Consider the following 15,004-nt stretch of genomic DNA (forward strand, 5'->3'; position numbering starts at 1 on the left):
CCTGGTGCCCAGAGTGACCTTGGGACTGCAGTTCTAGATGAGTGAGGGTATGGGGACTAGATTGTAGGTTTTACAATGTCAGTGCAGTTTCTGCTCTTGCCTGCAAATACGCGCACTGAGAGTAACACAGCCAGCCCTGTGCCCATGTCTCCTGAGTCTTAGGGCACTTCTTCCTTGTGTGTGTGTGTGTGTGTGTGTGTGTGTGTGTGTGTGTGTGTGTGTGGAGGGTGGGAGGTTTCTGAGCTGCTGAAAGCCCAGAGCTGTGTCTGCTGCCTGCTGCTGACCCCTGGGAGTGTTTCCGCAGTTGTAATTGCCCTTCTCTAGGCAGGCCAGAAAAGGTGGGGGCTGGGAATGGAGGAGTCTTCTCTCTCCCAGCCCAGCAGTGTCACACTCTTCCCAGCCTCTTCCCTGGGTCAGAGCTGTAAGCCGGGTCTTCCTAGATCCTGAGTGTTATGGCTCCTCTGTAATGTGACACTACTCCTCTGTTCAGGGGCCAGCTTGTGTCTCTGGAAGGATGGGGGTAGGATTGGGAGAGTGGGGGCAGGGGCCCAGGTGTGGTGTTTAAGTCCTTTGTCCAACCTAGGGCCCAGCTGGACGTCTCAGCTGAGGTTACTGCCTCAAATGCTGGATACGCTGCTCTCTGGGCAGGAGAGATCAGCTGTGGGATGCAGGGAAAGAGCCTGCCTCCTGTCTCTTGTGATCTCTGTTCTGTCCTTGGATGTCCTGTGTCTGCTGCTGATGCGGCCACGTCTCCACTTGGCTCCCTTCCCTCTTCCCCTGTTCGTCCAGTTTGCCCACCTTCAAGTAATCCTTGTAGGAGTCTCTTTGCTGTTATGTGTGATGAGCAGAGTGTCCTTTGATGGGTTATAGATATTCAATTTGTTGTATGTTCCAGAGAAGAACTCAAGAAGACCACCTTGCTGCTGCCATTTTTATGGCGTCACTCCTGCATTCTCAAATTATGAATGGATTTATGATTTGGGGTGAGATGAAGGTGGGACTTTGGGGTTTTAACAAACAAGCAAAGAGAACAGAGGTGGAATGGAGTAGAAAGGAATGGATTGCGGTATGAGGGAGACAGGTTTGATGAGCAGAGCATCCCTATGTCTCAGAAGTAGGTTCTGAAATTTTTATCATGAGAGAAAGCAAATGAGAATCTTTCAATATTTAATGTGACCAAACGGTTGTATGGGTTCATATCCATTTTTAAAAATTTCTCCTTTGTACAGTATTGCTATGAAAAAATCAGAAGGAAGAAAAATAATTAATTGAGCACCCAGTATAGGCCAAGTACCTGCATATATGAGTATGTTATCTTATTTAATTCTCACTGTGACTCTATGAGTAGATATTAATTTTCCCAGTTTGGAGATTAAGGCACAGGAGCAATTAATAAGAAAATATACTAGAATTGGGAGCCTGAAGAGTGATGGGAAAATTGATTTATAAAATGTGAAGTCAAAGTTTGCAAGTGAGGACCTTAGGGACTCAGCTCCCCAACTTCCATAAGTAAGGTACTGGAGCTGGAGAGAGTATTGTGGTTCCAAGTCTCCTTGATGGTAAAATACTGAAGTCTAACTAGGCCGCCAGTCTACTTCTTTGGGCCCTTAATTTGAATATCTATACTTTTGCCTTGTTCCTATATGAAAGGAATATCATTTATCTTTTAGGCACCTCAATTTACTCATTTGGAAATACCTCTACTACTGGCACTGTTTGTTGTAATACGTCCTACAACCTTATATCAGTAGTAATTTTCACTCACTCAACAAATATTTATTGTCTGCCATGTGCCATAAACTGTAGTAGGTGCTGATAGTAATTGTGGCAGTAGTTGGCCATGTCTTATACTGAGAGCAACTGTTCTTTATGCTGACTGTAACTGTGGATTCTCTGGTCTCCTTGTCTCCCCCCCCCCCCCATATATTTTTCTGCATCTTGAAAACATGAGCTGTTAGGGTAGACTGTCCCTACTTCATGTGGGACCTATTGTCTGGGGTTACCAATTGCAGAGTTTTTTGAGGGATCCCACCCTTTTTCTGGCCAGCACCACCCAACTCCATACAAGTTGCTCTCATAGAAGCTGATCAACTAGGAAAGCTGATTTATAGTTTAATTCAACAAGGATCTATCAAAGATTCCCCACAGTAGACTCATAGATAAAGCAAAATGTTAGAGCTGAGGGGTTTTAGAAATCTCATCCAAGCTTCCAAGTTCGCTTTGGTTAACCAAGAACCCCCTCCATTAGGCCATTTGCAAAAGTGAGGAGATGTGGCTCCCAGTCCCTGGGTATTGAAACTAAAGTGAGAGGGTAGAGGGCTTGAGATCACTACAGAAAGTCAAATTTTATGAAGACTCTAGCCAGTAATGAGTCTAAGCCCAGATTTCTTTCATCTCCTGCTTTGATTCTCCTAAGTCATTTTCTTAGGATAGTTTGGAAAGAGTCCAAGTGTCTCTTTGTTTTACTTTTGGCTATTAGATATTGGACTGCAGGAACAGAAAGATCACTTTAGATAAAAGTAAGTACTTCTGTGATTTTTAAATTAAATTAAATTATAGTTGACATAAAATATTAGTTTCAGGTAAAAATACATAGTGATTCAACATTTATATTTCTTACGATGTAATCACAATAAATCTAGTAACCACCTGTCATGATGCAAAGTTATTATGATAATATTGAGTATTTTCCCTATGCTGTACATTACATCCCTGTGACTTTTTTTTAAATAACTGGCGGTTTGTACCTCTAATTTCCCTTCACCATTTCCATGTATCTCCCCATCCTCCTCCCCTCTGGCAATCTTCAGTTTATTTGTATCTATTAGTCTGTTTCCATTTTGTTTTATTTGTTCATTTGTTTTGTTTTCTTAGATTAAGTAAAATCATACGGTATTTGTCTTTCTCTGTGTGATTTATTACACTTCGCATCATACCTTCTAGGCCCACCCATATTTTCACAAATGGCAAGATTTCATTCCTTTTTTAACCATTGTATATATATATATATATATATATATATATATATATATATATATATATATATATATATATATATATATATATATAGTTTATCCATTCATCTATTGATGCACACCTAGGTTGATTCCATATCTTAGCAGTTGTAAATAATGCTGCAATAAACATAAGAGTGTATATATCTTTTCAAATTAGCATTCTGGTTCTCTTCAGAATAAATATATCCAGAAGTAGAATTGCTGATACACATGGTAGTTCTATTTTTAATTTTTTTGAGGAACCTCCATACTGTTTTCCACAGCAGCTACACCAAGTTACCAACAGTGCATGAGAATTCCCTTTTCTCCACATCCTTACCAACACTTGTTATTTGTTGTCTTTTTGATAATGGCTGTTTTGACAAGTGTGATGTGATATCTAACTGTGATTATGATTTGCATTTTTCTATGATTAGTAATGTTGAGCACCTTCCATATATCTGTTGGCCATCTCTATGTCTTTGGAGAAATGTCTGTTCAGGTCCTCTACTCATTTTTTAATCGGATTGTTTGTGTTTTTGATGATGAGTTTTATGAGTTCTTTATATTTTGCATAGTAACCCCTATTTGGATATATCAGTTGCAAGTATCCCATTCAGTAAGTTGTCTTTTTATTTTGTTGATTGTTTGCTTCACTGTGCAAAAGATTTTTGGTTTGATGTTTTTGTTTAGTTTTGTTGCCCTTGCCTGTGGATACATATCCTGAAAAATATTGCTAAGACCAGATACTTGGTTGTGATTTGCCCATGTGCACCACTGTAAGGATGCATTATACACATTCTTTGCCATGTTCTCTGGATAAATAGGCACTATCTCCTTGTGGTTGCTGAAATTTCTTTAGCTGATATGATCAGTTATAAGACAAGAGTTTATTTGAGTGATTTACTTCTTCAGCTGCTTCTCAAAACCCTTTGATTCTTGGATATGGCTTTGTAAAGCTGATGCTAGGACCTCTCTGAAGGTTCCAGAGATGGATGGAGCTTATTAGCATAGATACCACAAGTCTTGGCTCTCCTAACTCTATCTCTGTGATTTATATAATTGCTGACCCTCAGTTTTCTCATCTTTAAATTGAGGATAATATTACCTATCACTCTGAATTGTTATGATGCTTAATGAAGAGGATAGATGTAACTTGCCTAACACTGTTACATAACAGCAATTTTGTTTTACAGTGGCCATTGCTGTTATTATTACTTGAACACAGTTCTCTTGAGCACAGTTTGGTGTTTTTTTACTCCCACTCTACTCTAGTAGTCATCACCTGCTCCTTTTTGCATCTATTCTGCCTCTAATTATGGACCTTTTTACTCTTCAGTTCTCCCTGAGATATCCCATAATTTTCTCCCTCTTATTACTTCCCCATCCACTTTCCTTAAATTCAAATATTGACTGATTGAGTCATACCTATATTTTAGCAGCATAATCTAACAAATAGGTAAATCCAAAAATAAATGTTAGTGTTATGGAGAGGAAGCAAAATCAATTTCAGACTTGTAGCCTATGTAAGTGAGAGATTTCTGATGCCATTAAAAGAGATGGGAAATTAAAGGAGTTTTTGGAAGGAACATGATATGTTTTAGATTATATCACGGAAGGTCAAGTGGTTGTAGCTCAGCTCAAGAGACATCTCTTGACTGCAGATAGACAAATGGCTGGACGTTTTGCAGGAGAATTGCTGGAGTATAAATAAAGTCATAAATATGATCTCTAACTGAAGCCACAGAAGGAGCTGTGATTACTGAAGAAGAGAGCTTGTAGAGAAAAAAAATGGACAGTTGAGGCATGAACGTACATTAGAGAAAAAGAGAAATTGGAGCTAACAGGAGAATTTGTAAGCTGTCTTGTGCAGTATTTAGTGTTTAAGAAGTACTAGCAAGGACATGTTGAGGAGTGACAAAGTACAGAATAAGGACTAATATTAGGTTCCGTTGAAGAGGGAAAACCGAGGAAGCAGGAATATATAGCAACCAAGATTATTTTCAAAGATACACAACTAAAAGCTCACTTTCTCTAAGTATTCTCAATTCTCTGATTGACATTCTGCTTACTTATAATGTGAGAAGTGCTTACACTGCAAGTGCCTATTATAAATTTATTGATTGGGTCCAAGATCTCTTGTAAGAAGACAAAGTAGATGCAAGCTGAGCATGCTTGTGGTCATTCAAATGCATTTTCATTTATAAAAGGACAGTAGTAATTTGATTTTCATGTGTATGGGGAGCTGGTACTGAAATAAATGATCATCATTGGTATACAATTATAATATGCCTAATTTATTAATCACTATAGATATTAGCTCAAATGGTTGTGACATAATCATTATGTGCAGGGAACCCATATGTTTTAAAGCAGTTTATATGGAAAAGCAGTAGGGAGTTTAGATGATGGAAAGTTTGATGTGTGTCAGAAACACCATGATGTGGATGAGAGATTTGACTTGTACCATGTGGCCTAGTGAGGTTGAACTAACAGAATTGATTTCTCTTACCTTTATGAACAGACTTGTGTACTTTCCTGGCCCTTGTGAAAAAAAATCCCTGGCCTGGGAGTAAGGAGACCTGTGTTCAAGTCCTGGTTGATTCCCTTGTTGAGTCCTTTTCCTTCTCTGAACCTTAGTTTCTTATAGTAGAGAAATAAATATAATAATCTCTAAGGGTCGTATAAAAACTAGGGACTCTAACCTGATGACAATACCAACCCTGGTCTAATTTCTCACCCCGGCAGATGACAAGCAGATCTTTGTGCAGACCTACAGCGATATGCCACTGGTGATCACTGTGTTTACTGGAACCCAAGAGGTGGTTGTGCCATGTCGGGTCACTTCTCCTGATGTCAATGTCAAGCTTCAGTTGGTAAGTTGCATTATCGGGATCTCAGATAGAGGACTTGCTGCTATTTAGAGTATGAAATACAGAGAGTAGCGGACAGTATTTCAGTCTCATTTTTGGTACTTGCTCCAGCTATGTTGTGTTTGCTTCTTTGAAGCAGCACATAGAAGCAGACATACTACCATTTTGCCTTGGACCAGTGTCACCACAAGAGGGTTGTACAAAGTAGGGGGAAAGGAGATGGATGCTTAGATGCTTAGATGTCCTGTAAGGACCAATGTGGATGACATTTAAATATCCATGTCCAGAGATCTGGGGCCAGATTGTTTGTTTTTATTAAATAGAGTGAAAATGATGGATAGTTTTCAGAAATACGTATAAGGAGAAGAGGAGAGGGAGTGGAAACCCACCTATCTAGCTTGATTAGTTAAATCAATCTTGGTGATAAACGTAGAAACATATGTCCCTTGTAGATCACTTCACAGCTACCAAAGCCCTCAGCATCCATAGTTGTATAACATTACTACAAATTTTAAAATTGATTCATGTATATCATCTCCTTTGAAATGCACATGTAACTGCTCTGTAAAGTGGATAAAACTGGCTTTATTATTTCTATTTTACATATGAGGGATCTTAGGCTTAGAGAAAAGGAAGAACTTGCTTATGGTCTATATTTCATAAAGGTAAGAGTCAAAAGTAAAACCCAGGTATTCTGATTCCCTTTCCAGTGTTCATGGCCTCCTTCAGAGTGACAGGCTACCTCTGTTCCTCTCCTGGCTGCGCTGTTCCTTTGCTCCCAAGCCCTTTCTCATTTTCTTGTTAGGGAAAAGTTGTGAACCTTCCACAGCAGCAGGCAAAGATCCTCTTATTCTGCTTCTATAGAGGGAGTGTTGGCACTTTCCCCAGTGCCTTTTGTCAGTACAGCTGTGACAGCTAAGAGGTGGGTCAGCCAGGAAATTGTCTGGTAGCAGCAGCTGATGTGGCATAGGAAGATGCATAAGCCCACTTGGCAGGAGAATATAAGCTCTAACAAGTTCCACCAGACCCTGGAATCTGCTAGCTACTCCATGAAGGCCACACTATCCTTTTTGGTAAGCCCTCCTCTTCCCAAGGCTGTCTGCCCCTAAGGTTATTAGAAAGTCCTTTATATGCTCAGTGAAGCAGTCCTCAGAGCCATGCTGAAGTCCTCTCTCTACTGAGCCACCAGCTCCCACTCTTCCCTGGGACATTCTATCAACTCTTCTAAAGGAAAAAGGAAGGTGCTCCTTGTCTTTGCGACTTGGTCCAAAAAGAAGCAGTGGTGCGTGGGGATAGGTGGATCAGGGAGGATGCAGTCTGTAATAGAGTTTATGTGCTTGGCTGGCCACCTCATCCTTCCTCTACCTACTATGTAGGGAAGGTGGCCTGATCCACCCACCAGGACTCCTTTTCCTCCTCTCCAGGCTAGCCTCCGGTGGGACTTGGAGTCACTGTGTCTCTTTCTTCTGCCAAAAGGAAACACTAGGTGGGGAAGGGACTGAACTGGCTAATTTCAGACATCCTTTTCTAAAATTAAACCTCACTAGTCAGCCAATTTACCTCCAGAGGATGTCCCTGGGTATGGGAGTAGAGATATAACCAGGATTTGCTTTTCTCTAAGGCCTTAGCTGCTGTTCTACCTAAGATTTAATTAGAGTAGGCAATCTCATGGTAGCCAGAAAACCCCCTTCCACTCAAAGGAGATTCAAAACACCATCCCATAACATTCCACATTCTTTTATAATCGACTGACATTTTCCACAGTTCATGTTAACTTCTTTATTATCTCACTGTATTTTGAATAAAAAAATTCATCTTAACTGCTGCCATTTAAAGAGAGCTATAGGCTGAAGACCCTACATCAACCCTTAGACACGAGTTTCAGCCTGAAGCTTGGCTACTGTGATCTGAGAGGTGGATAAAAGGGATGCCCCTGAAGAAGGTATAGGAGAGTTGTTTTTTTTAATCACACTGTAAATAGTGTGTTTCCCCGAAAATAAGACTTAGCCAGACAATCAGCTCTAATGTGTCTTTTGGAGCAAAAATTAATATAACACCCGGTATTATGTTATATTATATTATATTATATTATATTATATTATATTATATTATATTATATTATATTATATTATATTATATTATATTATATTATATTACATTATACCGGTCTTATAGTAAAATAAGACCAGGTAATTTTTGCTCCAAAAGATGCATTAGAGCTGATTGTCTGGCTAGGTCTTATTTTCAGGGAAGCACGGTATGCAGGTTGGATAATGATCTTTAGCCAGGTAGGGGACTGAATGTGGATATACCTTGTAAAATGCAATAGGCTGTACAACTAAAAGTACTGTATAATGACGATCATTAGGACTGAAATTTCACTTCTTGGTTGTGTATGTCTACTTCCTGCTCTGTCACACAAGACCCACATAAGTGTTTGCTTTCTCCTTCTTGCCTTGTCAGTCGCATCACTGGATTTCAGTGATACTCAGAAGGTGGAGGAGAGAGAAGAGTGCCCCTTTTTCTAACGTGTTGCTTCAGCAGAAGTGAGCTTTAGTTAAAAGAGAGCCAACAGTGTATTCAAGGGAATTTACCCAATACTAACAGTAACTAAAGCCAAATTCATGAAGAAGAAAAACACAACTCATCCTGAGGTCAAATTCAATATAATTTGCTTCAGTCCAACACAAGTACCACTTACTACTTTGTGCCAAGCACTGCCCAAATATAGTAAAAGCAAATTACCATAATGAGTTACCATAAACTGAATGGCTTAAAACTACAGAAATATATTCTCTCATGAGTCTGGAGGCCAGAAGTCTGAAATCAAGGTGTTGGCAGGGACATGCTTCCCCTAAAGCCTCTAGGAGAGAATCCTTCTTTGCCGTTTCCAGCATCTGGTGGCTCCACACATTCCTTGGCTTGGGGCTGCATAACACTGACCTATGTCTCTGTCTTTACATGGTTTCCTCCCTCTGTCTCTCTGTGTGTTTTCTCTTCTTCTGTCTCTTATAAGGACATATATCATGGGATTTAGGGCCCAGCCTAATCCAGGATGATCTCATCTCACGATCCTTAAGTTAGTTATATCTACAAAGATTCCTTTTACAGATACAACCTTTTACAGAAATAACATCTCATTCACAAGTCCGAGTAGATATGTCTTTTGGGGGGAATCACTATTCAACCCACTATAGGCCCTTACCAGTGCCAGACACTCCGCTGAGAGCTTTACTTGCATGATCTCATTTAATATCCACATTTGATGTTCTCAGGGTTCAATTATTGCCTACCAAGTAGTGTGGTATTAGTGTGTGTATGTGTGTGTGTGTGTGTGTGTGTGTGTGTGTGTGTGTGTTGGGAGAAGATTTCATACTGGCCTTAGTAATTTGTTTGAACAAATGCCCTATTAGATGCCTGTATGTACCAGACACAATAGGAGTGCAGAGGAGGAAGAGACTACTTGCCTAAGGCAGTCTTAAGTGAGGGGGTGAGCTAGTGACAACTGGGTCCTGATAAATAAGCAGAAACACCATAGGTAGATAATTGGGAAAAGAACACAAATAGAGATGAAAATATGAAGGGATAGCTAGTATTATTGGTTGAAAGTTATAGAAATCCAACCAAATCCAACATACTAGAATTGCCTTAGGTAAAATCGAAAGTGTATTTCAAAAGGAAGAGTATGGCTAAGCCTCAGAGGCATGTGTTCAGTAACAGCTCCTCTCTCAAATACCACAGACCTGCTTCTTTCATAAAGGGGATGTGGTTGTCTACACTGCAGTAAGTCTTCATTGCCAAAGAAGAACTGAGAGGCATTCCCTCTCTGACAACAAATTAGAAAATTATCAACTTAGAAAATATAGGAAGGGTTTAATTGCCCTACCTAGAATCCTATGCCCACTTCTTGACCAATAACTGTGGCCAGAGAGGCAGGCTTTGTATGAAATTGGCAGCTCCCATACCAGCTACATACTTAAATCACATGTTTGTGTAGTAGGGAGAGGGATGTCAGAGCAGGTTAGTAGGAAGGGGTAGAGACAATAATAAGAGGAGGGTCCTATTCTGAGAAACTGTGTCTAATATAGATAAATTAAGTGTCTAATATAGATCTAATTTAGGATGGAAGGGAAGGGGAAGGGCAGAACAGAGAGATTTTGAATCTAATAGCAGAGATTTTTAACCTTGGCACTACTGAAATGTGGTTTCAGATAGTTTTTTGTTGTTGGGTGTGGGCTATCCTGTCCATTGAGGGATGTTTAACAGCATCCCTGGCCTCTACCCACTAGATACCACTAGCAACTCATTCCTCCCTTTACCAAATGTCCCCTGGGGAGCAAACCCCCTCCCCCATCCTCTTGAGAACCACTGATCTACAACATTAATTAAGTGAATGAAGTGCTTTCTTAGGACTGAAGCTTTAGTTGATCAAATGGAAAACCAATTAAGACACAGAGTTTTCATTTTGGCTTTGCAATCAGATTGTGGAATATTTTAGTATCCCACTGACACTGAGTTTCTGCATAAGCATGCAATAAACTCAAGTTTTTTGACTCTCCTCTATTACTGGATTCAGTTACCTTCTCAGTCATTCTCTCTTTTTAAAAAATTATCCCATGTTATTTGTGTTTTCCTTATCTCATGCTATTGATTTTTAATTGTTAGGTTCACTGAGGACCCTAGTGTTTGGTAGTTAAGTACATTTAGGTGATGGTGAAATTAGTAATGATATAAGGGCTTCTCAAAAGGGTCCAACAAAGATTCTGGTGAAAAGTGATTTTTGAAAAATGCTTTTAAATATTTTGATTTGATTTAATAATTAAGAAGTTAAAAGACATGAAACTAAAAAGAAATGTGGTAAACTTTCAACTCTAAGTTTTGTTTTATTAGACAAAAATGATGATCTTATTCTGAGGTTAAGGATAAGAAGTCTCTGAGTAGATTCTGTTGGGTAATAATAAGAGAACTAAACTGGGAGTCAAAAAGAGATAGAACCTAGCAATTTATGAATGCCTGTTTCATAATGCCTTCAGTAACATTTCATATAATTTTTAAAATTCAATTTTGATTGGCAATAAACATAGTTGATGGAATATTAAGTGGCTGCAAAATTTATATTTATAAACTTTTGGATAACATAGACAAATGCTTAGGCTTGACTAGTGATTGGCAACCTTTTTCTGTAAATGATCAGAAAATAAATATTTTATGCTTTGAAGGCCATATGTTCTCTGTCACAATTATGCGATTGTAAACCCCGAAGCAGCCATAGACAATATGTAAATGAATCAGTGTGGTCATGTTCCAATAAAACTGTATTTATGAACACTGAAAAAAAAAAAAAAAAAGAGATAGAACCTCAGTGTTGGAAGAGACCTTGGAGTCTAATTTTCTACCTGATACAAAATTTTTTTTATAGCATCCCAGACAAATAGTCATCCAGCTCTTCCTTCATGAGGTCACTATCTTCTGATTAAGTCAAAATATGCATCATTGTCATTTCCACTCATGGGTCATCATTTTACCCTCTGAAGTTATACTCAAGTTTAATTCTTCTCCCAAGTTCCCAAGTAAGAATTCTTCATATACTAGGAAAAGAGCTACCCCACCCCCAACCAATCACCAATCTCACCTACCACTTTCCATCCTCAAATGTTCTCTTTTGTCAGGCTAAAAACGTTCTGTTTCTTAAAGTATTCCTTATAGCACAAGGCTTCCAGAAACTTCATAGTTCTGATCATCCTCTTTTGGTCATGCTTCAATTTGTAAAGATCCTCCTTAAAATATAGGGTCTATTCTCACACACCAGTGGACATTAATTGGTATAGTCTTGCTGTGATGGACTTTGGCAAAATACATCAAGTGCCTGGAAAATGCTTGTACCCTTTGACCTAATAATTATGCATCATGTCTGGTGAATAAGCAAAGACTTAAACATAGATATATTCATTGCCACATTATTGTAAATAGCAAAACCAAAAATTATTATAACAAACATTTAACAATAAAAGAATGGTTAAATAAATAATAAAATAACCAATATTATACTGCCATTAAAATTATGTTTATGAAAAGTTTTTAGTAATATGAGAACATGCTAATGATATAATGTAAAATGGAAAATAACAGGATAAATTGTATTTACAGTATAAGTATATTTATGTAACAATGTATACCTACATAGCAAAAGGACTATAAGTAAATATGTTTTGTTGTTCCTCGTGGCTGTTTCTGGGTTATAAGTCATTAGTATTTTTCATTATTTTCTCCAATATTTTTGAAAAATATTCACAATTGGTATGTATTACTTTTTTATTCACCAAAAGAAGATTTAGCAATCCAGGTCTGTTTAGAAAGCACTAGCTGAGAGTAAGCATTCAGTCTATACTGTTTGCAGCTAGAACCCTGGGGCCTAGCACAGAGTAGACACTATTACATGTTAAATGTTTGATTGAATGAATGAAAATACCAGCTACAAATGGACTTTATGTAGGCCACTAAGTTCATTAAAGTCTTTTTCACATGTCCTTTCCTGAGACAGAAAGAGCCACCCACAGTGACAGAGCATCAGTAAATATCAGATGCCCTGATGACCAGATGTAGAAACTGGGAACCTGACAGTTCTGGTTCTCTCACGTATCTTAAAAAGAAGGCCATAGTGAATCTTAGTATAGGCTCTAAACATCTCTAACAGAAGAAATCTGAGCCTTGATATTTAATCTAATAATAAGCAATCAGTTGGGCAAGGTATCCCCTATAAACCTCATCTGTAAAATGAGAGTAACAGTAATACCTACCTCATAGGGTTGTTGTGAAGATTAAATGAGCTAATACAGTGCCTGGCACATACATAGCAAGTGTTGTGTAAGTGTTTACTAGTACAATTATTATTTGTTGAGTATCTACTCTGAGCCCAGAGCTGTGCTAATCTCTGAGAAGAAAACAAAGGCTAACCATCCCAGACTCAATCCGGAGGCAGTTTGGGCCAGAGAGGGGGAGGACATGCTATTTCTCTCCTATGGCTTCAAAGCAGATCGCTTGGGCATGATACTGAGGACTGGTGAGAACTTTACATTTATGTCTTCCTGTGTCCTCTTTTCCTTGCCCCGCAGTTACACTCTGCCACATTCAGCTATGCAAGCCAAAACTGGGATCCCCGGAAAGGCTTCACTGTGACCCGACCCTCCTACCACTTCTACAGCAGCATGCTCCAGTGCATTGCTGAAGTCAATGGGAAGACACACAGGTCATTGTATCTCCCACAGCGTTTGGGTACGTGATCTTGTGCTTTCAGGTTAGGAAATGGGATCCTGCTCCTCCTGAGAATCACTTCCTATTTGTATAAACCTTACTCCAGCTACAATCTCTTCCATATTAATAACCAGGGATTCTAAGCTTTTGTTTTAAGAACTGTATGTATGTCAGTAAAAAAAAAAAAAGAAAGAAAAAATAAGCCCAGTTTTGGACTGTTTCCAGTTGCCTGATTTGTTGACCCATAAAATTAATGGTTTGGCAGCGTCTAGCAATAAATACTGAGCTTTTATAAGTATTTATAAAACTATGAAATGATAGCATATATTGTGGCTAAACAATAGACATCTTGGAGCTCTGTGTTAATGTTGCCTTTGTATAGAAGTCAAGATGGGCCTCTAACTCAGGGAAGACCCGTTACTCAGAGAATTCAGAAAGGTGGCAGAGTTAGCCACAGAAGGGCTGAATGGCTTGAGATAGTAGAACGAAAATCTTCCTGATGGAGAGGTTATTGAACTGGTTATAAAATTTCCTAAGCAGGATTCTAGAATCCTTTTCACTGAAAAACCTTAAGAACTAGAAAGATAATCCCTGCCACCACCACCAAGTTTCTTGATATAGTTTATGTAAAATCTCATCTAGTGGTTTCTGAATCATGGAACCTTCTGTTTTGGTTTTGAGTCTACATTTCCCAACTAAGAAAGGGAATGAGGAATTGGGAATTCTAAAATATACTCCATAATCAAGATTTTTAACCTTGCCTTCTTTGTCAGTATCACCATGCTATATGATCTATTTTCCAGAAACCAAGAGAGAAAATATCTCCATCAGATACAACCACCAGAGACTTCTAATGGGAGACACCCTTTTCCTGCAGTGTGTTGCAGAGACCACGTTCAATGGACGAATCAAACTGAACTGGGTGTTTAATCGGCAAGATGTAAGGACACTGTCCCTACTCCAAATATTTACAAATCTGCCCATATCCTCTCTCCCTGCCATTCCCAGTCGGTTCCTACTCTGGGTCAAGAACCAGGCAAAGTGCTAAGCGGATCAACAAAACTGAGTAATAAGCAGCTTCTGCATTTAAGGAGGACAGTCTTGTTGGGGGACTGGCATTTCACTTTGCATCATATCAAGGTTCATTAGTTATATATGTGATTTAATAGAAGTGCAGGAAAAATGTCAGCTCTTCATAGGGATTTTCTTCAGCTTCCTGTAGAGCTGTGATAAGTTAGGTACCCAAGAGTGCGCAATAGTATCAATTGAAATTATATTCCTTTTTTCTTTCCCTCCCCACAGTCCAAGACAATACCCAGGTGTTGTGAAGTGAAAAGGAACTTGTATCAAGGGTCCCCTGTGTACAAAAGCTATAGCAACTTGACCATCTGGAATGTAACTATGGAAGACAAGGGTTTGTACATTTGCAGGGAAGACAACAACAATGCCCTGCAAGCCAACATCACCATCACAGTGTACAGTATGTAAAACTTTCTTTCCCAATTCTTTCTTGAGGACTGGCCTGCCTTCTGTTGTCTCCCTATGTACCATGTTTCCCTGAAAATAAGACCTAGCCAGACCAACCGCTTTAATGCATCTTTTGGAGCAAAAATTAATATAAGACCGTGTCTTATTTTAATATAATATAAGACTGGGTATAATATAATATAATACAATATAATATAATGATATAATATCGGGTCTTAGTTTAATATAAGACCGGGTCTTATATTAATTTTTGCTCCAAAATATGCATTAGAGTTGATGGTCCGGCTAGGTCTCATTTTTGAGGAAACACGGTATAAGGAATCATGCAGACATATCTTCATTTTCTCTCCCAGTATTACGGTCTCTAAGGCTTAGAGTCCCAGTGCTTTGGTGTGG

General features: G+C 38.8%; 1 protein-coding gene across 1 annotated transcript in view; it reads left to right on the top strand.

Annotated features, from left to right (window-relative positions):
- LOC109436875 (vascular endothelial growth factor receptor kdr-like) overlaps positions 1–15,004 on the top strand; it is a 315,916-nt gene that overhangs the window by 134,927 nt on the left and 165,985 nt on the right. The window contains exons 5-8 of the mRNA XM_074323230.2: positions 5,745–5,872; positions 12,982–13,141; positions 13,924–14,060; positions 14,423–14,600. Coding sequence (XP_074179331.1) covers positions 5,745–5,872; positions 12,982–13,141; positions 13,924–14,060; positions 14,423–14,600 — 603 coding nt within the window. The remainder of the gene's footprint in view (positions 1–5,744; positions 5,873–12,981; positions 13,142–13,923; positions 14,061–14,422; positions 14,601–15,004) is intronic.

This window comes from Rhinolophus sinicus, chromosome 18 (genome assembly GCF_057876585.1).
Source record: "Rhinolophus sinicus isolate RSI-liver-muscle chromosome 18, RSI-T2T, whole genome shotgun sequence".
Taxonomy (NCBI): Eukaryota; Metazoa; Chordata; class Mammalia; order Chiroptera; family Rhinolophidae; genus Rhinolophus; species Rhinolophus sinicus.